This window comes from Zootoca vivipara, chromosome 1, assembly GCF_965207765.1.
Source record: "Zootoca vivipara chromosome 1, rZooViv2.hap1.1, whole genome shotgun sequence".
Lineage (NCBI taxonomy): Eukaryota > Metazoa > Chordata > Lepidosauria > Squamata > Lacertidae > Zootoca > Zootoca vivipara.
In genome coordinates this window covers 45615333-45640075 of record NC_142582.1, presented here as the reverse complement: position 1 = coordinate 45640075, position 24743 = coordinate 45615333, and the positions used below count along the sequence as shown (strand labels likewise).

At 42.0% G+C, this 24743-nt stretch overlaps 2 protein-coding genes across 6 annotated transcripts in view; one reads left to right on the top strand and one right to left on the bottom strand.

Moving 5' to 3' along the window:
* Positions 1-4512, top strand: part of EPB41L5 (erythrocyte membrane protein band 4.1 like 5) — a 58220-nt gene extending 53708 nt beyond the window's left edge. For 2 of the 3 annotated variants that reach the window (XM_088652512.1, XM_088652494.1), the window contains exon 26: positions 817-4512. In XM_088652512.1, coding sequence (XP_088508638.1) covers positions 817-874 — 58 coding nt within the window. In that variant the 3' untranslated portion in view covers positions 875-4512. Of the gene's footprint in view, positions 1-715; positions 744-816 lie in introns of those variants that run through there. The other variant, XM_088652501.1, reaches the window with a different exon arrangement.
* A 265-nt stretch (positions 4513-4777) lies between these two features.
* On the bottom strand, positions 4778-24124 carry LOC118091588 (leucine-zipper-like transcriptional regulator 1). 3 transcript variants are annotated; one of them, XM_035128712.3, is made up of 8 exons: positions 23899-24124; positions 18310-18536; positions 16756-16835; positions 14439-14517; positions 12526-12572; positions 9894-10014; positions 8535-8715; positions 4778-7473 (listed from the first exon to the last, which is right to left on the bottom strand). In XM_035128712.3, exons 2-8 carry the CDS (start codon positions 18470-18472, stop codon positions 6762-6764), a joined length of 1383 nt encoding a protein of 460 aa, XP_034984603.1. In that variant the 5' UTR covers positions 18473-18536; positions 23899-24124; the 3' UTR covers positions 4778-6761. The 3 variants fall into 3 exon arrangements, with proteins under 3 accessions (XP_034984603.1, XP_034984604.1, XP_034984598.1); XM_035128713.3 differs by having other exon boundaries at positions 23890-24017; XM_035128707.3 differs by lacking the exon at positions 23899-24124 and adding an exon at positions 22152-23880.
* Positions 24125-24743: the final 619 nt, after the last annotated feature.

The window sequence follows — 24743 nt, the reverse complement described above, 5'->3', positions numbered from 1 at the left end:
CCACAACAGGGTAAGCTCCCATTACTTGGTCCCAGCTCCTGCCAACCTAGCAGTTCAAAAGCATGTCAAAGTGCAAGTGGATAAATAGGTACCACTCTGGCAGGACGGTAAACAGCATTTCCGTGCACTGCTCTGGTTTCACCAGAAGCGGCTTAGTCATGCTGTCCACATGACCCAGAAAAACTGTCTGCGGACAAACATCGGCTCCCTCCGCCAGTAAAGCTAGATGAGCGCCGCAACCCCAGAGTCGTTCACGACTGGACTTAACTGTCAGGGGTCCTCTACCTTTACCTACATTGGGTTAAGGGAATGCTATGCTACTTGAATTCTAATTTGAAACTTATTTTATTCCATGTGGGGTTTTTTGTTTTTGTTTTTACTAGTCCAGTTCTCCTATTAAACACGGGGAAGCACAATAATATTTTGCAATTTGCTATTCTTTTACCAAGTGGCTTTTACCAGTGGCTTTCTGTCAGTCTTTGGGGCTCAAATTTGTCAGTCTACGTAGCTTCTGCTGCATTTAAAAGAAATGCATGTACTAGTAAAGTTTTATCATTGTTGGCTGTATGTGGCAAAGATGATTCTACTAATAGCGGGCATCTCTTAATTTGATCATTACAATATTTACCCTTGGTGTTTCCCATGTAAAATAACACTGCATTGGCTCTGATATGAATTACCTTACCTCGTTTGGAATTGTTTGCTCTCCCATCAGGTTATTGAATTGATTGAGTTCATTCAGTTGCAGGACCCCTCTTCTGAGGAGGACCCTCCCCTTAAATCTCCCACACAGATTGTGTGTTGCTTTCATTTCAGTCCTGCTGCAGAAGATGTTACAACAAGGCCGAAATGTTTACTTACCACTGAACTCTGAGCTTTGACAAAGTCTGATCTTCCTAGCAGCTGCAACGTGCTCCTGGAATGGACTTAACCTGGAATTGACCCATGCTCAGACCATGGTTAAAACAAAATGCCGGCAGTTTTACTGTGGATTCATGCAACTGGAAATCTTGTGTGAAGAGCTGCTGGGAAGCCTGAGCACCTTTTGTAAAGTACACTGGAACACATTCTGACATGTAATGAAATCTGCAAGGTTTCCATCCATAGCAGTGCTTTTGTCTATAAAGCTCCTTGCTGCTTTAGGGGTGTAAATAAAGTCATCACTGTGATGAACGAGTTAGTATTGGGGAGGATAGGAACTTCTAAGGCCACCTGCTGGTTGTTGCTATAAAAAGCAAGTAGTGCTAATGGTGTTTTTATAGAGCAAGCTCTTCTTTCTTAACATCTCCTTTGACTCCTCTTTTGTACTGATATCTGTCAAATGTTCTTGGCCTTAATCCACTTTCTAGACTTTGCACTTTTGCTCACCATGTATGAAAGAAACTAAATATGCAGCACCTCGATAGGTTACCCAGCTGGCAGGTTCTGCTCTCTCTAGTCAAAGAGGCAAAGCAATTTTCTACCAAACACTTTTAGGCTACTATAGTGTGTGAGTGTAACTGTTCCACATTTTGTCCCATTCTCTATAACACGTGTCTAAAATACTGCTAGTGCATAAACTTCTGCTGCAGAAGAGCTTCCGAATGGAAAGGCATGTTCCCTTGCGGCTTTTCACTGGCTTCTGTTTGGAAAGTTCCTTCCAACAAAACTGAAAATTGTTTTAAGGTATGTTCTGTGAACTTGTCAATAGCTGATATCTGTACAGACCAATTAGAATTACTGCCTTTTTCCTATGTTCCACTACAATTTTTTTTCTTCAAATGTCATTGCAAATGGCAAGTTTTACATCTTGATTTTCGAGTCTTGTTCAGACACATACCAGTAGTTCACCTATCTTCTTCAAATTAGACCAGTGACTAGACATTTAGTGAAAGAGTCTCCTTCAGTATATTGAAGTGCTAATAGTTTTGGACCAGTGGGGAAATCTTTTTCTACTACAAACTCAGGGAAATTGCTGTTCATTGGTGGAACAACGTGAATCCCAAGTTTAACTCATGCTTAGCATTTTTTTGTTTGTGGACCAATTTCTCCATGGGCATTGAGAGTGAACAATAAAACTTGGTAGGACAGAGTTACTGGTTAGGACACGATTCTATTGTCATAACTATCCTTTTGGTTTTCAAAAAAGACAGAAAAAATGTAGAAATGTGATCATCTTTATCTTTCAAAAATGGCTCTCAACTCGCTGACCAGTTGGAAGGATAGGTTAAAAGAATTGGAGCAAGTTCTCTTAAACTTGATTTATTTAGCATTGTATCTGTTTCAAGAAGCCATTTTATGGTGCAAGAAACCTTCCTTGTTTTGGGGGGGTGGGGGTGGGTTGACATAGTCATAGGCTAATGAACCAATTCACTATGAACAGTTTGATCACCCTTGCCTTCCCTTCGCCCATTCCTTACTTGGTAATTGCTGCTTTTGAATTAAGAGCAGTTGCAATGCTTTTTATGAGTAGCATTGTGAGGAGCAAGTTTCATTTTTAAAGTAGGCTCTGAGTGTAGAGCTGAACACTTCACCTTTACCAGTAGCTGAACTCCTATGTGGAAGATGCATCAGATTAGCATTTGTCTTTGAGATATCCCTCATTACTATCAGCAAACTGGAGAGGAAACTGCTTAAACCATTTCAAACGATCTGGAGGTAAAATCCAAACCACCTCATGAGTTTTATCAGTCATTTTAACAGAAGAGTGTATTTTAGATGCTACAGTAATTATTTTTAATATACCCCCGATTACAAGAGAGTGGAAGTAGAAGAAAGGTTAATCAACGGTTTGCTATCTAGAATGTTAATGAACCTTCCTTGAGTTTCCTAGATTGCAGGTATAGCTAGTTTCTAAAATGTTGCATGCTAGGGTTGTTAGAGAATGACTACTTAACAAAAAAGATGGTCTTTGTGATTTAGAGTCCTATGCAAGCCAAGCCAAAAACAAAAGAAAAACGGGCAGATGTTCAGATGTAAGAAATTGTTCTCATCTCCACTATTGTAAAATTCTGAATTACTAGGAAGTCTTAGACTACAATATTGCTGACCACTATAGCTATCAAATGTATTTTAAAAAATATATAGCCAAAATTGATTATTCATTTGACTGATGGAGGAATACTGTGCAAGACACAGCTCTCATGATCTATATTTATATTTTATTTAATGGTGAACCTACATAATTTGCAAAGTAGACAGTCTCTTTCCTAGAAACAAATGCCTATTCCTGTTCACAGTAAGAAACTGGGTGTGGTACATAGCCCTTGTTATTGCCATGCAGTTCATGATGGGATGTCATCAGTATTCAATGGTTGCGTTGTGCAAACACTGTCATATGAAAGGTGCAGTTATCACAGACGGAACTCAGTCTTTCATAAATGCAATATGTGTCAGTGGAGCTGAGCAGTAAGGTTGCTCACCTGAGCATGTGTCTAGAAGACAATGGCTTTAGGGGTTAATTAAGGTTGACTGCATATTTGCAGATTACAGTTACCTGATGTTGGAAGGATTGTGCTGGTTGAGAGCAACCACCATATTGAGAAATGCTTGGAAAGTAGCTTTTGATCTGCCTATTACAGGGGTGTGGAACCTGGTGCCCTTTAGATGTTGCTGGACTATAACTGGAGTCGGGAGACATCTGAAGAGCCACAAATTCCCTAACCCTGGCCCAATGCATGCAGAGTTGTACTTTTGTTTACAGCAACTGATCATAAACTAATTCATGGGCTGACCGTGCTTAGACAGAGTTCATACATTTACCAAATGACAATCCTATCTACATGCTAAAGGAAAAAGCCTTGGCCTCCCGCTCCCCAAACCAGTAATGTGTGAAGCAACAGCTTTAGATGGAATTCTATACATGTGTAAAGCCAATGGAGAATCATGCCTCTGTGTAGAGTCTGTAGACCACATATCTTGTATGTTACAGTACATGTACACTAGAGTTTGTAAGGAGGCTCTGTCTATCTATCTGGTGAGCTAGACCTGTGTTTCACTAGTGATTATAGCTGTTTTGTTCTCTGGTGCACTGAATATCAACAGTCATCCTGGAGCAAAATGTTCAACTTTTTTCTAACTGTGAAATTGATGGCCCTGGGGGAGGTATGGCATTCCACATGCATCAGAGAATAGGGAGCATTCTACTGCAGCACCCCCAGCAGAAAGGTTTGGTGACTGATTTGTTTATCCTCTTACTTCCCTCAACTGGACAAACTTACTTTAAAGTATGTAAGATTTATTATTTTGAGTTAGAGTATTTTGTTTGTTTTAAAGAAATCACACCCACTAACTGCTGTATTTGTAATTCTTTTTAAACGATGTAGAGCTTGACACTAGCTCTGAGTATAACTTATTTTTTTTAAGTATTATATATAAGGAACACTATGTTTCATGGTAACATATATAAACTGTGCTACAGTAACTGCACTGAACTGAACATCTGTATATGGGAACTTTGATTTGTAGTCCTCTTGGAATCAGTCACAAACTGTTGTAGTTTATTTCTAAATATAACACAACTGTGCAAAATGACTGCCTCTTACCTGTTTTTTCTTTTATAATAATTTTGCAATGTGCAATCTGCTTCATTCCTGCATTTTTGCCTGTCGCTGGCAGCCCCCTTATCTTGGGTGAAGTTCTGTGTTTCTCATACAGAACTTACAACACACTATTTTCTGCTGACCTCTCATGTGTATGACAGCAAGTAATAGTTGCACCCAAGGAGAGAAGCTCAGGCTTAAGATTTCTACCCACAATTTTGTCTGGAAAGTGAATTAATTGACTTGCTGACATAGAATTAGGCCTTAAATTTTATTCCAGGATCCAAATTGCTTCTTAACTCAACAAATTTAACCTCCACTTCATACACCGATTCTTAAAAGTGTTTTACACAGTTGCTACAGGCAAGGTGCCACATTAGGTCTAACTCAAATGGTGACTAATAACCAGCCATATTTCCAACAATTTAACAATATATACTTTTGTCATTATTGTCCAACTTTAAATCTTTCATCAAACATGCATTGCTTCTCAGATACAAACAACATACATACAAAAATGATGCTTATATAGTTTAATCACAAAAACATAGTAATATAATGTTATGTAGTTTTATCACAAAAAATAAATGTCAAAGTCTAAAAATATAAAAATAAGATCACTTATAAAGCTCACCATGTGCTGTTTAGTGGCAGCAAAACTTTTAAAGACAATTTGGAGAGCAGCACTTCTGAAACTGACAAGGCATATGGCAGGCTTTTACAATAGCTGTGTACTTTGTAATCTTTTTTTCTGGCAAATGTCAGGAAAGGTTAACTTCAAGGGATCGTTTTCCATCTCTGACTGAGCACAGCAGATTTCAAGACTCACTGGTGGGAATGGCCAAACACCAAAAATATCCTTCGTTGGGGACCAGCAAAGTACTGTGTTAGTCCCAAACAAGCACCAGAATTGGTTTTCAGCATAATATTCAGTTACTATAGAATCATAGAATTGTAGAGTTGGAAGGGATCACAAGGGTCATGCAGTCCAACCTCTTGCAGTGCAGGAATATATTCCCCAATGTGGAGCTCAAACCCTTGACCCTGAGATTAAGAGTCACATGCAACCCCAGCTGTGGCATGCACATACCTTCTGCAATTGGTTTTGAAAAAAGCTAGGGGGAGATTATCTCGTTTCCCCATCTAAACTCCAGGTAGATCACATCTTCCAATAGACTGGCAGAAGGGGGGGCACCCTCCCCCCACCCAAAGCCTAGCTACTGGGGAAGTATGGAGTGAGTTTATGCACATCTGTGCACTGTGCCCATTAACCCTTCCCTGGCTGAGGGAGAAGCTTGCTTGCCTTAACATATCTTAACTACAGGGGAATTAAGTTAATGTTGGTTCTTTTTCTAGGAGTCTAGAATTAATTAGCAGGGCCACTTTGTATAGAGATGGTGGGATGATGTAGATTCAAATGGTATGGCAAAGCAGCTAAGTTGTCCACTGGTTTAAACATACCCTTATGTACTCCTAGGTAAGACAGCATCTTTTACCAGCACTCCTATCTGCAACTTTGGGATAACAACTCTGATCCTACGTTACAGGGTTGCTGTAAGGATTAAGAAGGTAACCTAAGAGGGGCTTTAAACACTCTAAAGCAGTGCTTCCAAAACATTTTCTCATGGACCACTTGAAGGTTGCTGAGAGTAGACTGATTAAGGATTTTTGCCTGTTGTAGCAACTATAATGTGCTAGGCTGGCTGCAGTATGATTTTTAATTGTATTTTTATTGTTCCTTTTGTTTTCTATATATTGTATTCCAATTCATATGCCATAGATTGCAAATTATAATTCAGTAAGAATACAATATAAGGCATAAAAAAACCACTAAAAATCAACACGACTATTGATGTTCCATCTCCAACTACAGATCCAGAGCCATGCTGCAGACCACCATGGGCCATAATTTGAGCAGCTCTGCTCTATATAAATAAAATAATTAACTGTAGGAACAAGCAGCAGGCTTACTGGATGCTTTTTCTGCATTCATACTGAAGCTGCTCAATCCAAGCATGCAGACCTAAACCAATTCATTAAAAATAGCAGCATGGTTTGTTTCCCTGAGTGACTGGCTCCATGAAGTGGTAACGCTGCCATTCTCAAATCCTTAAATACTTCATATTCACATGACATTTTGGTTTCATGAGAAAATGGGTAAAATACAACAGTATGGATTATCACTACCACAAGACCAGGTGTATTTTTGTTCTCCCTCTTTAGTATGTGTATATGTGCCATTTAAATTTTGTCTAGCTCCATTTGCCAAAATGAAATTGAAGAGAAACTTGACAAAGGTTTACCTCCAATAAGCAGCAGCACAGCAGAAGACTCACAAATGTCCATGGAGGCAGAAGACTCACAAATGTCCACAGAGGCAGGTGTCAGATCAATGAAGCTTGCATTTTCCTCTGTAAAGTCAAGAGTGGCAAACTCCTGTTCTCTTGGTAGGTTAAGGTAGGATGTTCTCTCTCTCTCAGACAATATGCATGCTTTCTCATCTGCACTCAGTTCTGAACTGGAAGTGGTTTGGCGTGAGCAAAATCCTGGCTCCTCCCGAGACAGGTAAAAGGTTTTCATTTCAATTTCAGTGCTACCGTCATTGCTGAATGTTTGGTATGAGGGCTCCTGGTGAATATACTCACAAAAACAGGCATGCTGCTTAGAGATTGCCAGTAGCTTTGAACAGCCCATTTCCTTTTGATGCAAATAGCTGAGTGATTTCCTTGAAGAACCAGCAATCCCTTGGAAGCCATATCCAATCCCCAACATGCAGTGAAAAGCTTTGGATGAAGGTTCTGTTGTCCTAGCCAGTTGTTTCCACATCTGAGATGGAAAATGGTATTTCCACAGAATACAGCTTGGCCTGGTATTAGAAATTCCTCCGCCAAAGAGCAGCATGGAATCTTCAAATATTAAAGCTGAGTGTCCCACCACTTTAGGAGGCCCGTGACTAAACACAAGCACAACATAGAACAAGGAACACAGATCAGTAATGTTTGTGCTGATGAAAATGAGGTTGGATTTTAGTTTCTGTTTGGTCAGCACTATATAGCATCAATAATTACATAATATAGAGGGAACTGCACTGAATGAGAGTATCTGAATGTATAACGCTCCCTAAATTGGCTGTTACGGATCATTATGCAATAATTCTTGGTCAGCCCAAGTTGAATGTACAGTGGTACCTCCGGTTGCAGACAGGATCCATTCCGGAGGTCCGGCCAGATCTCAAGGTTTTCACAACCAGAGGACCGCTTCTGCACATGTGCACTTGGCAGAACCTGGTAAAATACTTCCGGGTTTGCCGCTTTCGCATCCCGAAGTTTATGTAACCAGAGGGTTATGTAACTGGAGGTACTACTGTACTTTCTTTTAAAAAGTACAAACATTTGTGAAACTGCCCTAATTTTAAAAAGGTACCTCCTCAAAAAGTCTCGGCCTGATTCTGACAGAAATGTGTGTCTCAGTATGTAAATGTAATCCTCCCTTATCACAGCATTGTACCAGCAATTTTGCATATCAGGGCCTGACTTCCCACGGCAACCCACTAGCGCATCTTCCAGAACAGGAGACCTTGCCCCAGAAACGCATTAGAAATGCCTTCTGCTTTTCAACAGCGCTCTTTGGATCACAGAGAATGTGACTAGAATGATGGGAACATGTGGATTATTAAAGCATGAGTTCAACAGCTTATAAAGCAGAGGTGGGGGACTTTTGGCACTCTGGATGTTGCTAGACTACAACTCCCACCATACCCAATGAACTGGACACACTAGATGGGGCTGGTGGAGGTTGGGAGTCTCACAACATTCCCTTAGAAAGGGAACCAACTTGCTGTTCCACAAAGTACAAATGCAGCTTAATCCACATCCCTCAGAGGCAGCCGTCATAGCTGCCTAGTTCCTCAAGACACATATTTTTAACCTTTCTAATTTTGGGTAGTTTTATCTACTCCATTCTCAAATTGCAGCTTGCTGAAACTGCTGGTTAATAGCTCTCAAAAGATTTTACCTCGTTCTGATATTAGACCAGTTGGCAGCCATGAAATCCCACTTCCAGAAGTCTTTTTGTTCACTCAGACCCATCAGCCCTCCAAACAAGTACATGTTGTTGCCATGAACCACAGCTGAGTGGCCATGTCGAGGGCCTGGGCTACCACCGTAAGATACAGCTGGTGTCCACTGTTTTTTATCTGAAGGAAGAAGATTGCAGTCCATTTCTGTTTCAACATAGGGGCAGGGAACCTTTTTCAGACCAACATCTACATTCCCTTCTGGGGCTTGCATGCCAGTGAGGTAGGACCAGAGACAAAAATCAACAGATGTGACTTCAGGCTGTGCACAGTTCCCCAGATCCAAATCATTTCAGGTGGTTAGGTGATGTTTAATAAGGGTTTGCAAAAACCTAGCTAAACATATGGTTGGGAGGAGAGCAGGGGGAGAAGCTGTGTCTTGTCCCCTTTCTCAATGCAGAGCAAGAGGGTTCAATCCTGCAGAGTACTCCCTCACAAGTGCCTTTACTACAGGAATACAAAGTTAGAGGTTTCTACATATACACAATCCTTCAAGGCATGCAAATGACATCCTGTTGCCATTACACATTCCAGACAGTCATAAGCACTTGAGGAGGGCATGGAGCAGGGCTCTTAGAGGTGTGGCCTGGGAACAATCTAGAGGACCAGGTAGAGAGGCTTGAAAGGTCATTTTTGGTCCATAAGCTTGAAGTTCCCCCATCCCTGGTTTAATTCAATACCCAGATAAACATAGAGCCGAAGTCAGCTACAGGATTGCATTTTCATTCTAGATGTTTCAAATGGGTTTTGTATCATTAACCACCAGACACTTCAGTAGGGATGCGGAGCAGGATACAAAATTCCCCTACCCACTGCTGGCTACTTTGACAGAACTGTCCACCTGCCAGTCACATGACACCAGGGGATTCCGTTTCAAAGTAAGAACCCGAAGTACACTCTTAAATTCAAGCTGTGGCTGCAAAGAATCAAAGGAATTTCTAGCTGTTTCCTTTCTAACTAATTGGGTGGTTGCTAAATTTGAAACACACACACACACAATACCACTTTGACAGGTGGGTAGGGTGACAGAAAAAGTGCAAAATTCTACCAGCAGCTGGAAAGGAAGAATTGGAAGTGCACATAGAGTGTACTACCAATTATTCATTTTCAAGATGGCCCTGCAGGTTTACCTGTCCCATGACTGATGCCGTATGACACGAAGTGATGGGTGCAGTTTGGGCCAAATCACACCACAGCCCAAGGAGGCAGCCTGATAAGCTTAATTAGGAGCACAGGCCAGAGGTTCCCCACTGCTGGGTTGCAGTAACATGCCTACAGAGAAAGCTCAAGTTACTTACTTAGACATAAAGTCCAGAATTCTTGAGAAGCACCCTTAAGGTCAACGTATCCGCCATACATGTACATGATGCCTTTGTAGACGACAGCACTGTGGCCCTTCCGATTAACTGGAGCCATTCCCTGCAGAGGATAGTAATGAAACAACTACCATTAACGGTTGTTGCCATCACATCTATCCAAGCAGACCCCGCCCCCTTACAGCTTCCACTTAAGAATGCATTCAACAATTCAATGAAAAATGGGGAGGATATAAGAAGTATGTTCAAAAATACTGTAACATACTAACAACTATGCCAGCTTTCGAGTGATAAAGAAAGAAAAGGAGTTGGGAAAATTAAGGATGTCAAATGATGTCAGAGTGTAATAGATAAGTAATATGAAAAAAGAGTACAGTGGTACCTCTACTTATGAATGTTTCTACTTACGAATGGAGCTCCGTCCGCCATCTTGGATGCGGTTTAGATAGGGTTGCTTCTACTTACGAATTTTTCCCCCAATGCATTCCTATGGGATTCGACTTACAATTTTTTTCGACTTACGAATGTGCGTTGTATTGATTTATGTACATTCGTGGTCAGAAGTATATTGCACAAGGCATTGACAGGAAGTCTCTTTTCTTTTTTCTCAATTTTGTCTTCGTATTTTTTCTCTCCCCCCCCCCCTCTTGATTTTATTTAACAAATGTTGTGATATATCAAGGGTTTATGTCATAGGAAGATATTATTCAATAAGAAATAATAAGAAATTAATATATATGAATGCTGTATCTGTATTTTGGATTATGGAAAATGTAGATATATGTATTATTAAATGAAAATTGAAGAAAAATGAAGGGGGGAAAAGAATGCATTCACACTGGCCTTGTAAAACACCAGTAACCGACACCTTTATTAACATCAGTAAAGCATTTCTATTCGTACAACCACTTGATGGGTATGGGACAGGGGCTTGTTCTCAGTTGAAGGAGTAGAGAAAAAGCAATGAACAGCCATGAGAGTTACTCATATTCCATTGCACTGCATAAGCAAGCATAGTGGTGCCTCTGGAAAGGGCATACTTTCCAAACATTTCTACCCAGGAAGGCAGAGTTAGTTACATGGTCACTCTACTCCAGAATCACCTACTGCTATAAAAATTAGGTAACAGAAAAATCAAGTCCAGAATTAGCAGTAGGAGCACTTCTAATAATAAATAGCTAGTGCAATGAAGTGCAAGAAATGTATTGTGTCCATGCAATTTTTCCACCAAAAGAAATCATCCTAATTATAATAATAATTTATTATTTATACCCCACCCATCTGGCTCGGTTTCCCCAACCACTCTGGGCGGCTTCCAACCAAATATTAAAAACAGTACAGCATATTAAAAACAGTACAGCATTCTAACCATAGAGAAAGGCATCATCTAGGAAAATAAACCCCTCTCGGAAATGGATGGATTAGCAAATAGTTGATGGGGGGAGGGAGGGAGAGAGAAAGGGGGGGGGACCTGCATGTTAAAAGTGGCAATTACATCATAGTTGAGGCTGTGCCTCAGATAATTCACCAGAAGCAACAACCCTCAGAAACAGTTGCATGTTTCCTTCAGGTTTATTTGAGTATTGAGTCTTCAAAGTGCTTTCCCCCTGAAAAAAGTGATAATACAACACTGTTTGCAAAGCTGGTTAGGACAAAGTGTGTCTGATGGAGGATGAAAGCAGCTTGGAAGTTCTTTACAACATAGAAATAAAGCTCTGGTACAGTTTCACAGGAGAAAAAGTTGGAAAGGCAAGGCTGCCTCTGTTCACCCTTTGACTAAGCCCCTTGCATCACTACTACTGCTGCTTAGGAGGGGAGGCAGTTCAAAACTTGAAGGAACAAGTACAGGCTGCCCCCACTACACAAGACCTTGATCCTTGATGCTAAGAGCTGCCTGAACCTAAGCTCTTGGTTGTGTGTGTGCTTGTCTTGAAGTGTGACAGCCTGCACTTCCCTAGTGTCACATGCTTCCAAATGGTATACCTGGTTTTCACCAAAATATACATGAAGAAACCCTGGTATTTATTAATGAAAAATCCTATAGCTACCCTTTAACATTATCTGGGAAGCTCATAATCTGTAATTAGTAAACCGTAAGTAATTTGGTATAGAGAGCAGTTATAAATGTGCTACATATAACCAAAGAAACACTTGTGGGTTGCATCCAACTGTGTTGCTAAGCTGGCAGTAAAGTCAGTAGAATGGGGAAGGAAGCCATTTTCAGCCCCCCCCCCAACCCTAGTAATATGCTCCAGTGTGCTGGGGGACCTTTCAAAGAAGATTTTGAAGGGTGCCAGAGGCTGCAGGGAATGAAAGCTGCTGGAAATTGCTTCCCTCTCCGTATTGACAAAGGCCAAGCGATACAACACTCCTATTCTAAGATCCAAAAATATACATGCTATATAGACTATTTAGGAATATAGAGGTAATAAGTATCCCTCCTCTTACAGTGAAAAAGTGATACCAACAGCATAAAATTACTCTGCTGCTGCGTTTCCCTGGATGAACCCAGTCTGGAACAGTTTTCAGAACATATTCCTAAGCAAGCTGTTGGATCAACAAAGCAACATGTTTCATGTATGATTCACACATTTCTGTTTTCCAAATTTCTTACCTCACTCTCCCCTGCTGTGAGTTGGCGCTCCATCCACTTAGCTGAATCTGCAGTTCCAATAAAATATCAGTTACAATACTAACCACAAGAGGGTACTCCTGCTCTACTTTTAATGTCATTGAACTTTGGAGATGGAAAGTTGTTCAGCTCTCCTTAACAGCAACTAAGGTAGTTTTCATCTGTCATGAATATCGTCCAAAAGTGGCATCTCAACACAGTGTTTTGTCAGAAGTGACACTGTGGCAAAAAATAAGTGCCCATGGCTCAGTGTTTTGCATATTTAATGCTACAGGTTCAATCCTAGGTATATTCAGTTATTTTTCTTTTAAAAATGATATAATGGCAAAAAGCGACCTGGGGGAGCCACTTTGAACCAGGATAGACAAAATTGGATGAGACAGACCACTGATTAGACTCACACAACACAAACCTAGGTTACGAGTAGCAAGTATCAATTACACAAAAAGCGTAACCGGCTGCTGTAATCAAACACTAATTTATAAACATATAACACAGAATAACTTAAATAACACAACCATAAACATCATATCACTCGTGATTCAATCCAACATCAGTTCAATGTATGCAGTCATATGTTGTAGTTCATATTGGGTATCCATATGACATATAAATTGGTTCAAAAGTACTTCCAAATGGATGTGTAATACTTAATATTTTCTTGTTGTTCACCGCTACCGCTATGGAATAAACCGCTAACTGACATCGTCAGGCACAGTATATTCCTAACTATATATATTCCTGATAGCAGTGAACAAGAAAAAAAATCTTAAGTATTACACATACATTTGGAAGTACTTTTGAACTAATTTATATGTCATATGGATACCCAGTATGAACTACAACATATGACTGAATAAATTGAACTGATGTTGGATTGAATCATGAGTGATATGACATTTATGGTGGTGTTATTTAAGTTATTCTGTGTTATAAGTTTATTAATTAGTGATTGAAGTTATTCTGCGTTATATGTTTATAAATTAGTGTTTGATTAAAGCAGCCGGTTACACTGATTAGACTCAGCTTCCTATGGTCAAAAAATACAACCATATATTTATTGTCCCCAATCCAAAGAAGTGAGAATAGAAGATGATGAATGTACTGTTGTTGTTATGATGTTGTAGTATTGGCTGGTAAGGCTTTGTGTCCCCACCCACCATCCTTGGGAATATATATATGCAGAAGATCTCGTTTTGCTTTCTCATGAGGCCTGGACCTAAGAAATGTTTTGCATACACTATAGCAAAAGAGCAGACCCCTGGTTCTCAGCCACAAGCCAACTATATCTCTTCTGTAATGTTTGAAAGGTATTAGTATGCCATTAAATTGGCTTGAGGCTTCTGGCTGCAATTCATGGTTCCCAGGAACTGATCAGATGTGCAGTGATCCGTGCCAACTATACAGAAAAGACATGATCAACAAATGGAAGAATGCTAGGACAGTCCTGACCCTAATACTCAAGTGTTCTGTCACAAATATATAGCGGAATTACAGTACTAAATTTGTGTTTAGTGAAACATTGATTCCAACACAAAGGTAGTTAAGTGGATTTCTCAGCCTCCTCCTACTCATGTATTTTTGCTGGGTAGATTTGCTGTGAATAAATCTATAGTGAATGAGACACGGGGAAGCTTCTTGTTAAATAGCCTGGTGTTTCTTTTTCTATAGATATGTTTACCTGAAATGTTAAAACATTCTTTAGTTCAAATGGATTGACTATTGACCTTACTGGAAATCTGATGCTTCAAGCAAGCTCAGGCAGATATAATAGCAAACAAGGCATGTCAAAAGATTCTCACCTGTCTACTCCACCCAAACAGGCTGCCCTACCTACGTATTTATCAAATCTATATGCAATCCTGTTTAAAGATGTTGCTTGTCTAGTTCCATACCAGTGTCATACATCCAAAGAGGATTCTTTCTCAGTGTGAAAGCAGAATCCACCATTCCACCAAAGATATAGAGGATACCCTGAAAGTAAAATAATGATTTTCTTGTAAAACATACTTGTATCTTCTGAAGTCAAATGCAATCAAGTGAATTCATTGTAAATTTCAAATCACAATCTAAGCTGCACTCCAGCAACAGACATGGAAGAAGTAATGATCCCATGCACCATGCTCTACACATACATACCCCCCCCAAAAGAAGCCAAACCATACTCCAGTCTGGCCTGCAATGAATCCTCAGAAGTGAATGTTGCATGTTTCAATGGAGGGAGGCACAGAATGGACGTGGCACCCTTCACTGTGCCAACTTTTGTGACTGCAAGCACACTTAAATATTGAACACACAGGAATTAAATCCAAAAGACTTGCTTACTAAGTGCAGACCCCTATAGCCACTTCAGGTGGATAGTACTGTGGTCACAGAACATTTATTACAATATTTGTTGGCAATGAACCTTTCTGCAAGGTGTTAAAGCCTACAGCTGGAGTGAAGAGCCCTTTTCAGCCCGAGGCCACATTCCCTCGTGAGCAACTTTTGGGGACTACGTGCCAGTGGTGATGAGAGGGCAAAGCCAGTGGGGCAATGGATTTGACAGGAGGGCTACATTCCTGTAATGCAAAATGCCAGGCAAGCCAGAGACATTATCACCAGGGGGGGGGAGAGGGCATGGAGCAGTACCAGTGAGAGGGGAGGCCTAAGAGAGCTTAAGTGCCAGGTAGGGTGGCCTAGAGGGCCACATCTGGCTCCCAAATGTGTTTCCTCATGCTTGGCCTATAGGAATGACAAAAAAAATTAATACACTATTGTGGGGGGGTATCTAGAATGTCTACTGAACAAACAATAGTTTTAAGGGGGCTGTGCAAATTGATTTGTGGGGTGTATACTTGGGGCTGGTTTAAAATGTTATGTTACCTCCACAGAGGCTACAGAAACGCATCAGGTATAACATTTAAAATGGGTAGTGTCAGCAGTCACAAATATTACTGAGGAACAGGCATGGCAGATGCTGCACATACTAAGCTGACACACAAGATAAGATCTTTTTTAAGTGTCTGTTTGCCAGCCAGAGCCCCACATAGATGTGCTTTTTGACAGCTTCCACATAGGCCAGCTGTAAGTTTTCTAATATTTAAATCAGCCCTAGTAGGAAAAAATAAATTGAATGTTACTGAAAGGAATGTCCTCCTATAGCTGACTGGCTGTTTCACTGCCATTCCCTCTCAACGAAACAACCTTGTCACTAACTGAGAACAATATGCCCAAAAACGCCACCTGCAAAATAACCCCATGGTACTCTGTTCCTTATTTCAACCAAAAGAACAGCAAACTATCATCTTACTGTATTAACAACACTACCCACTCACTAATTCAGTTAAAAAACAACAACAACCATACATATGTTTGCAAGTGTGTGTTTGTTCAACAACGCTTTGTATTTATAGGTTTATGTATCAAAAATGTGATCAGTGAAAGGAGGCCCTCAAAGAACACAGTAGCTGAACTTCTCTAGGAAAGAAGGGCTGTTCCCTTCCCTTCTAGAGTTCTTTCTGCTAACAACAGTTACTTGACCTGTAGGAATACACATACCTAGCAGGTTCCGGGGGGTGGGGGGAGTTTTGCTGCTGAAGGAAGAAGAAGAAGAAGAAGAAGAAGAAGAAGAAGAAGAAGAAGAAGAAGAAGAAGAAGAAGAAGAAGAAGAAGAAGAAGAAGAAGAAGAAGAAGAGTAGTTTGGATTTGATATCCTGCTTTATCACTACCCAAAGGAGTCTCAAAGCGGCTAACAACCTCCTTTCCCCTCCCCACCCACAACAGACACCCTGTGAGGTGGGTGGGGCTGAGAGAAGTGTGACCAGCAGCTGCATGTGGAAGAGCGGAGCGAACCCGGTTCCCCAGATCACGAGTCTACCGCTCTTAACCACTACACCACACTGGCTCTGGAAGAAGAGAATAGAGATTCTTTCCCTGAAGCAGAAGTCTGAGCCTATTGGGAAACTAAACTACAGAACAGCACCAGCCACACAGACTATAATGGGGAAATGACAGGTGGAATCTAGACACATTAAAAAAAATGTGGAAATGCTTTTTAAAGAAGTGTTTTGAAAAATATATTGAATTTGCCATAAGCTCACCATCTAGTGTCACATTTGTATAATGCACTTAAAATACACACAAACATATTTGCAGCTGTATAGCTGAGTCCACAGTAGCAAAGAAGATCTAGCTACAGTATTATAGAGGACTAAATCAATTCAAACTTGCCTGATAATCCACCATTGTGTGCTCCTCCAGTTCTTCAGGGCCATCTTCTGAGTTTTCCAGCCTCTCCCATTCATTATTCTCTAGAAAGTATTTTGATTAAAATTGTTAAGGTGTGAAAGGGACCCATGAAATCACCTAACCTGTGTTTCTCCCAACATGGAGCAGTTATTTATATCAAGCACTGTTAAAGTTCCACAGAGATTAAGTAAGTAAAACATGGACTGTCATCCTCTGTGATGCATTGAAGTGGATACCTCTGGATCCTTGTGTATTAGAAAACAAGGCAAGAACTTCAGCTGTGTGGACAAGTTTCACAATGGCCAGTCTGCAGCGCTGGAGAATACTGGCTCCATCTGCTTGCACTAGTCTCCAACAAGACTGCATGTTATTGGACGAATGCAGTCTCGGTTTGCATTTTATTGAGTCTCTCTCAAACAGTTGCTGGCCACAGATAAAACACATGGCAGAGGCAGAAAATGCACATCAGAAATATGGGCTGCCACCAAAAACAGTCACCTCTTACCAAGTTTCATCCTTTCCCTCCATAACCATAGTTCACCTTACGGTACTTAGCATGAGAATGCAGTGAGACTTCCTGCCCCTCCAGTGTCAGCTGATGTAGAACAGCAGCAAGGAAATGCATGTATTTTACTATATGTTATAGAGGCAGCGGGGACTGGACATATGACATTTTGGCAGCAGCCCAATTTTTGATAATGTATAATGTGTAATTAAACCCTGTATTTATCCCATGGCCTAGTACCCTGCAACTGTCCTAGGATTAATATCCACAGATACACAGAACACAACAATGTTCTTCAAAATCCATTTTGGATAGTTGCCACTGAGAATTAAACCCCACCTCCAAATTCACAAACTTTCAGATATAAACTCAGCATTCTCCTAGTTTCTGAAATGGTAAAGACATAAAAGCTGTTGCACTGGATCACTCAAGAGAAATAGCAATGGTCTCTGAACAGGTATGTTCACTTTTCCTTGTCAACACAGGAAACCAAGGGTATGGTTTACCAGAAAAACAAAAAACATTTGCCTGCAAGTGCCACAGGTAGTCATCATAATACTTCTGCATTGTTTTTATTTCCATAGGTGGGAAAGGTTTGTGTTAGCTTTCCGTAAAGGTGGGCTTGAATGAAGAATCCACATAACGATCATTATTATCGTTACCTTATTAGGGTGATAAAGTTAATTCATTCATCTTACTTTGCTTACTTGGATTAGGGGAGGGGATCTGCTATAGAAAGAAACTGGTGGAAATTTCATCAGGTTGTCTCGGGATAATTGTTACCACCAGAAGAAAAAACAGGTTTGTTTGAATACATCATGTAGATTTGGTTTAGTCAGTGGCATAATGATACATGTAACTACAATATATGACTTTTAGACAACATCTGAAGGCAGCTCTCTATAGGAAAGTTTTTTAATGCTTGATGTTTTACTGTGTTTTTATAATTTGTTGGATGGGTAGGATACAAATAAAACGTTGTTTACTACTACTACTACTACTACTACTACTTAGTGAACAGGAAAACTTACCTATCTTGTATCGCCAGAAATCATTCAAGATAGTATTTTGCCGTCCACCATAAACATAAAGGAACCCCCTGCAGATGCAGCAGGCATGTTTGAATCGGTCACGTGGAGAAGATTTGCTCTGTAGTACTGGCTTCCATGAATACTCTGCTGTTTTTCTTTTCATCCCTGGGTTAGCTGGAAGGCATACCCATGTCAAGATAATTTCTCCAGAGTGTCACAGTCCTAACCTGAAAACAGGAAGAGAAAGTCAAGACAACAAAGATGGTTGATGGAACATACTAGAATGCTAGAACCTCCAGAAATGACCAAAATGTTGCTAGGTTCAAATTGGCTATCTAAGGGTTTTATTATATAAGTTAACTCATGCACCATGAGTCTCAGATCTGTAGACTTACACTGGCTTTACTGAAACTTCTCTCATTGATTAAATAAAATAAAAACAACACTGTCCAGGAGCCAAACATTAAAGACAGTTCTACAACAATGGAAACAATTCTTATTATTTGAGCCTGCTTAAGTAGATAAGTTGGGGACCCAGGTGGCGCTGTGGTTAAACCACTGAGCCTAGGGCTTGCTGATCAGAAGGTCGGCGGTTCGAATCCCTGTGACGGGGTGAGCTTCCGTTGCTTGGTCCCAGCTCCTGCCAACCTAGCAGTTCGAAAGCACATCAAAGTGCAAGTAGATAAATAGGAACCGCTACAGCAGGAAGGTAAACGGCGTTTCCATGTGCTGCTCTGGTTTGCCAGAAGCGGCTTTGTCATGCTGGCCACATGACCTGGAAGCTATACGCCGGCTCCCTCGGCCAATAATGCGAGATGAGCGCGCAGCCCCAGAGTCGGTCACGACTGGACCTAATGGTCAGGGGTCACTTTACCTTTTTAAGTAGATAAGTTACTCTGTCTGGATGTCTACTCAGATATCCAATAATTTAGTGCGGAGAACTGTGAAGGAAGGGTACACCACACAGGGAAAAGGATCTTCCTGTGTAAAAATCTGACAACAGTATCTCATTTTGGCATTGAAAGGGGAAAACAATATCCTGTTCTGGGATTAAACATGCAAGACATTGTTTAGCACTGTATTTCTAAAACTGCCTAAAGCAGAGTTGGGGAACCTGGAGCCTTCAAGATTTTGTTGGATTACAACTCCCAGCAGGAACCCAATAATGTTTGGAAGAGTCACAGATGCTCCATCTAAATGTGCACTTGCTACCATGGGTGTAGCCGGTGGGGGCAGGGGGCATTTGAAGTTCTGCCCACCCCACCCAAGCCTCCCCCTGTTAACAAAAGCCTGCCCCCACCAAGAACAATTCTGGCTATTGCCCATGCTTGCTACTGTCCAGAAAAATTAAATCAGGGGCCGCTACAGATTTACAGTCTAAATAAGGAGAAATGAGAACTTATTATCAAATACTATGCAGAAAAAGTAAGAACACAAAGCATAGGAAGCAACAGTGAGATGATGTAATAACAGGAAAATGAGAAATGTAAGTGGCTGTCCCAAACAAATGAAGGTTTGGTGGAGATTTTTAAATGCACTTTTTTGTATAATGACATTATATTATTATATTATTATTATTATTATTATTATTATTATTATTATTATTATTATTACTTGTGGTGGAACTGCCCACAGCTTCTGGATAATAGCATTTAGCATCACTTCCCCAATAACTGGGTGAATGGTTGTTCCGGCACTGGCTCTGTTGTCACTTTGGAAAACAGCAAGAAGGGAACAAGTGCATAAATAGCTGGTTGTGTTTTTTATTTATTTAAGCTGTAGACAGGGCCGTCTTAAGTATATCCGGCACCGTGGTGCAAAGCTCCCTCCGGCGCCCCCCTCCCATTTCCCAGAGTTTTTTTTAGGGAGGACAGCAGCACTGCTGGCGGGGCTGGAGGAGGCGGGCAGCGGCTGGAGAGCTGCTCCTCTGGCAGAGAAGAGGCAGAGGCTGGACACAGTGCCTCCCGGCTCAGCTGGCCGCTTTGTGCCGTGGTGGCCGCGGCAGACGGAGGCTCCGGGTGTGGCGCTGCTTTGACGCGGCATGCCAGAGGCGGGCAAGGGCTGCAAGCTGATGCCAGGAGGCAGCCTCCGCCTCTTCCCTGGTGCCCTCCAGAACTTGGTGCCCCAGCGCCCCACACCACTAGCCTCTATGGGTATATGGGTAAGGCGCCCCTGGCTGTAGATCACCCGTTATGCACAGATCTTAGGGCTGTTCACAACATAAACATTCATGTTGGTAGCTGTTGGGACAGAAAGAGCATGTCACTGGAAGAGCGCAGATTTTTAGGGCAGAATTGCCAATTGACAGTTTGCTTTACATAAGAAGGTAACACAACACCACAGAGCTAGCAGAGGGTCTAAAGCAGGCATCCCCAAACTTTGGCCCTCCAGATGTTTTGGACTACAATTCCCATCTTCCCCGACCACTGGTCCTGTTAGCTAGGGATCATGGGAGTTGTAAGCCAAAACATCTGGAGGGCCGAAGTTTAGGGATGCCTGGTCTAAAGTGAAGGACAAATTTGCAGATACTTGGACCCCTTATTAATGGGAAAGTTACTCCAGCACTGATCCTACCTTTGGTGCATGGGATGCTACGGAGACATGTCTCCACAGATTCATTAATGTTTTTGATGATGATTCTATTATTTGCAACAGAAGTACAAACTCAAAGAGGAAAATGGATAATGTGACAAGAACAGCAGCACTCCAAAGTTTGTTAAATATTATTATAGTTTATTGCCACAACAACAACAACAAAAATTTTCAGAAAGAAAAAGAAATAGAGAAGATTTTGACAGTGAAAGATCAACGCAGTAATCAACAAATGTGCGAAAGGGGACTAAAAGAGGGAACAGAATGAATAAATATTGAAACGACAAGGTGCAAGGACAGTCCAGTCCTAACAAAATCTAACTCAGAAGTAAGTCCAACTGAATTAAATGGGGCTTATTTCCAGGTAAGCAGGGTCAGGACTGCATCCTAGATTAGGAGGGAAAGCACTGTGACTCAGTAGAGACAGAGCAGATAAATATATACAGTAGTCAAGAAATAAATAGTTTGAATTCATCAAGAATTACTGGTACTACTTTTCTGATTTGAAAAACAAACAAAACCTTACACTGTTTGCTCAAAGGATAATACATTGCACAAAATCATCCTGTAAAACCAGTTTTTGGCTTCCATTTTGGCAAAGCAACAGTGGCCAAGAATGTTCTAATCACATAAACCTTTGGATAATTTCAGGTTCTTTGCTATAAAAATTAGTCACTGTATGCTGGATCTCTTACCATCCCCTGGGCACTGTGGGTTTGGCTATATACCTAGTCAGATGTGTTAACATGTGGTTAGGTTCGCTGCCAAAATTGGAACTGAAACTTCTAGTTAGTAGTCAAACTCTCTAGACATGCCATTTGTCACCATTTTTAACATGGCATCCATCCACGGTGGATTTCTTATGTTAGCATACACAAATAATCAATAAGTATGCTTTCCTTTCTGAGAGAATTGGCTCCTAGAGAGATTGGAACCACTTTGTGAAGTTTACTGGGGCTACACCCCCATTTGTCTCTGGCCCCTACATGCAGCCCCCAGGTGGCTGCCCATGAGGGAATACTGAAAAAGGTATCCACCTCTGCTCTAAGCATTAGACCAGGCATCCCCAAACTGCGGCCCTCCAGATGTTTTGGCCTACAACTCCCATGATCCCTAGCTAACAGGACCAGTGGTCGAGGAAGATGGGAATTGTAGTCCAAAACATCTGGAGGGCCGAAGTTTGGGGATGCCTGCATTAGACCAACCAGTGAGTAGCTGGAAAGCCAATATAATCAGATTTAATCACTTACCTGCTTCGCTGTTCCTTTCTGCATTGTTTCTGTGTGTCAAAGGTATGTGGCATTTCAAAAATACAGTTCAGCTAAGAAATTATATGCCCTTTAATACTGCACTGCATACCCAAATGTCACCTGAGTTTGATCAGACTCTCCTGAAATCCCAGTTACCTTGGAAGCCCATGAGCAAAGGAAAGTTGTGAAAGAACCCTAGCTATTTCAAGAAAGCATACTCTTCCTGGCCCACTGACTTCTACACAAGTGAGCACCAACAGCCGGTGTGAAATAGCAGGCAGGCTTTTAAGTTTGGAAGGTGTTGCATGCCCGTTTAGCTATTAATAATCCCCTAATGGTCTTGGGCAAGTACTGTTTCTCAGCTTCACAGGCTTATTTAGATAACTGGAAAGCATGCTATACCACTATAAAGTTCTACAGAATATATTACAAAGCACAGGCTACGGTCCTGGCAGATTTAAAAGCAGACAACTGTTCTGCATTAGTTAACAGAAAGTGTCAGTCACAGTTTGCAAGTCTACTCTTATGACACTTTATTTTTGTACTCCTGGCTGTGGTGGTCTCAGATTTCCTTCCGATTAATAGGATGTCACTGCCTGTTTCTCAACAGAGAGGCAAGCAGGACACAAAAAACGCCTGTTTCAAAACCAACAGTGTTGCTCCTCCGCTCTCCCCTCCTTTCCATTAAGGGGAAGAGGGGTGGCTGTAGAAAGTGTGTTAAAAGGGCCCGGCCTGTTAACCCTCCTAATGTCCCAGTAACATAAACTAAAACCCAGTGACTGCACTACACCCCCGTAGTACAGTCCTGAAGCTTTTTCCTCTCTCTCTCTCTCTCTCCCCCCATGCCAGGGCTCAGCTGTGGAGCAAAAGATGGCAACAACAGAGAAGGGAGTGCCTTCCCTCACCAATAAACAACTGTCAGCAGCTGCCAAGCAAGTAGGATTGGGGAGGAGGAGCAGATCTTGACAGCCAGGAGTTGTGCCTCCTTAGTGAGAAACTGAGCACTGCCTTTTCCTTGCAGCCTTAAAAGACAAGTCCCAGATGGTTGAACCTGAAACCCATCCTTACAAAGATATGCAAACGGAGAGAAGGCTGGAAGTGAAGGGGGGGGGAATTGGAGGACGCCACAGTTCCCATCCCATCTCCCCCCCCCTTCCCCTCACCCCATATAATAAACACAATAAGCTGGAGGGAACAGGAAGGAGACGGTCATTGGGACTACAGAACAGAGCTCTTTATAAGAGAAATCAAAGTTGCACGCAGCTCTCTCCCCGCCTCCAATTCTTTCATTCCTCCCTTTAACTACCTCCTCAAAAACGAGCTGAGGGAGAGGCGGAAAGCCCCACAGACTGAAAGGAGGACATAGGAGACAAACATTCCTCACCACAAACCAATATTATTAGACACACCGGGGCTGGAGTGAAGGTGGGGAGGGGGCTGTTAAAAGGGAACAGTTCACCACCACACAACAATGCATTATTATTATTATTTTTAACTTCGAGGAGCTGCAGTATCAAACCAAAGTATCACTAGCTGCAGTCATGTATAAATAAGCGCAGGCGAGGAAGTCCAACCAAGCTCTGCTCTCCCTACCCCGCCCGCCCGCCCCGCGCCCTTTCCTCTGCCCCTAAGAGACCAACATGCTCTGCTCCTGCCCCTTTTGCCGGCAAGGCCCGCAGCCCCCTCCCCTAACAAGACACCCCCTCATCCTTCGCACGCTTTCCCCGTTATAGCTTACGGTACTTGCCCACGCTCGCCTTGGGCGTTCAGGAAGGCGCGTGCCCGTCAGGGAGGGCGCGCCCCCGCGAGCAACTGTTGGCCCGAGGTCAGGAGGAAAGGCGTCGCCTCAGCCGCCTCCTTCGGGCCCCTCAGCAGCTTGTGCTTGAAGGAACCGGGGCGGAGAGAGATACTCCGGCTCAAGTTGACTTAGCGCGGATTGATGTTGCGGTGTTCTCTCTCTCTCTTTTATACACACAGACACAGAGAGATATTTCGGGGCATGAAATTTGAAGGGGGAGAAGGAAAGCACACTTCGTGGGGAATATCATGGGCCATTAATAAGACGAGAGAGAGCCTGCTTGAGGGTCGCGCTTCCAGACCCCCCCCCTTGCGCCATCAGCCCTTACTGCTCAGGGTGTCTAAACGTTAAAGGAGGGTTGGCTCCTTTAAAACACACGGGGGGGGGGGTGGAATTTCCTTTTCTGGGGAGAAATTGCAATCGGGGCAAGTGTGTGTCCTATTGAACTTCTGAGTACATAGTGTAAGTGACATAGGTGGAGACTGTTAATTGGGGCTGGATTTTTTATACTGTATTTAAAAAAGACATTTTTTTTATTGTATTGTATCCTGCCTTCCTGCCAGAGAAACAGGCCGCTAGGAGAAAACTAGAAATTTAAATGTACTGTCATAAGGGGGGGCACACCTAAACCTAAGAAATTAACTGCTCCAGACAAGGAGGCTCATGCAAACCAGCCTGGCCAGTGCAGAGCCTTAAAGACAGTACTGGGCCATTAAGGGCCATTGGCAATGCAAAAGAGCCGCCCTCCCCACCCCAGCTCATGAGGAGTTGGAAGAGCAGGAGAATTGGCAGGT

Excerpts from the sequence above, each read along its gene's own strand:
- LOC118091588 (XM_035128712.3), bottom strand. The coding sequence starts at position 18,472 with ATGAAAAGAAAAACAGCAGAGTATTCATGGAAGCCAGTACTACAGAGC. Across the intron at positions 14,518-16,755 it reads ACACAATGGTGGATTATCAG|GGTATCCTCTATATCTTTGG; the intron begins GCAAGTTTGAAT and ends TTTTACTTTCAG. Across the intron at positions 8,716-9,893 it reads ATTCTGGACTTTATGTCTAA|ATAAAAAACAGTGGACACCA; the intron begins GTAAGTAACTTG and ends TTCTTCCTTCAG.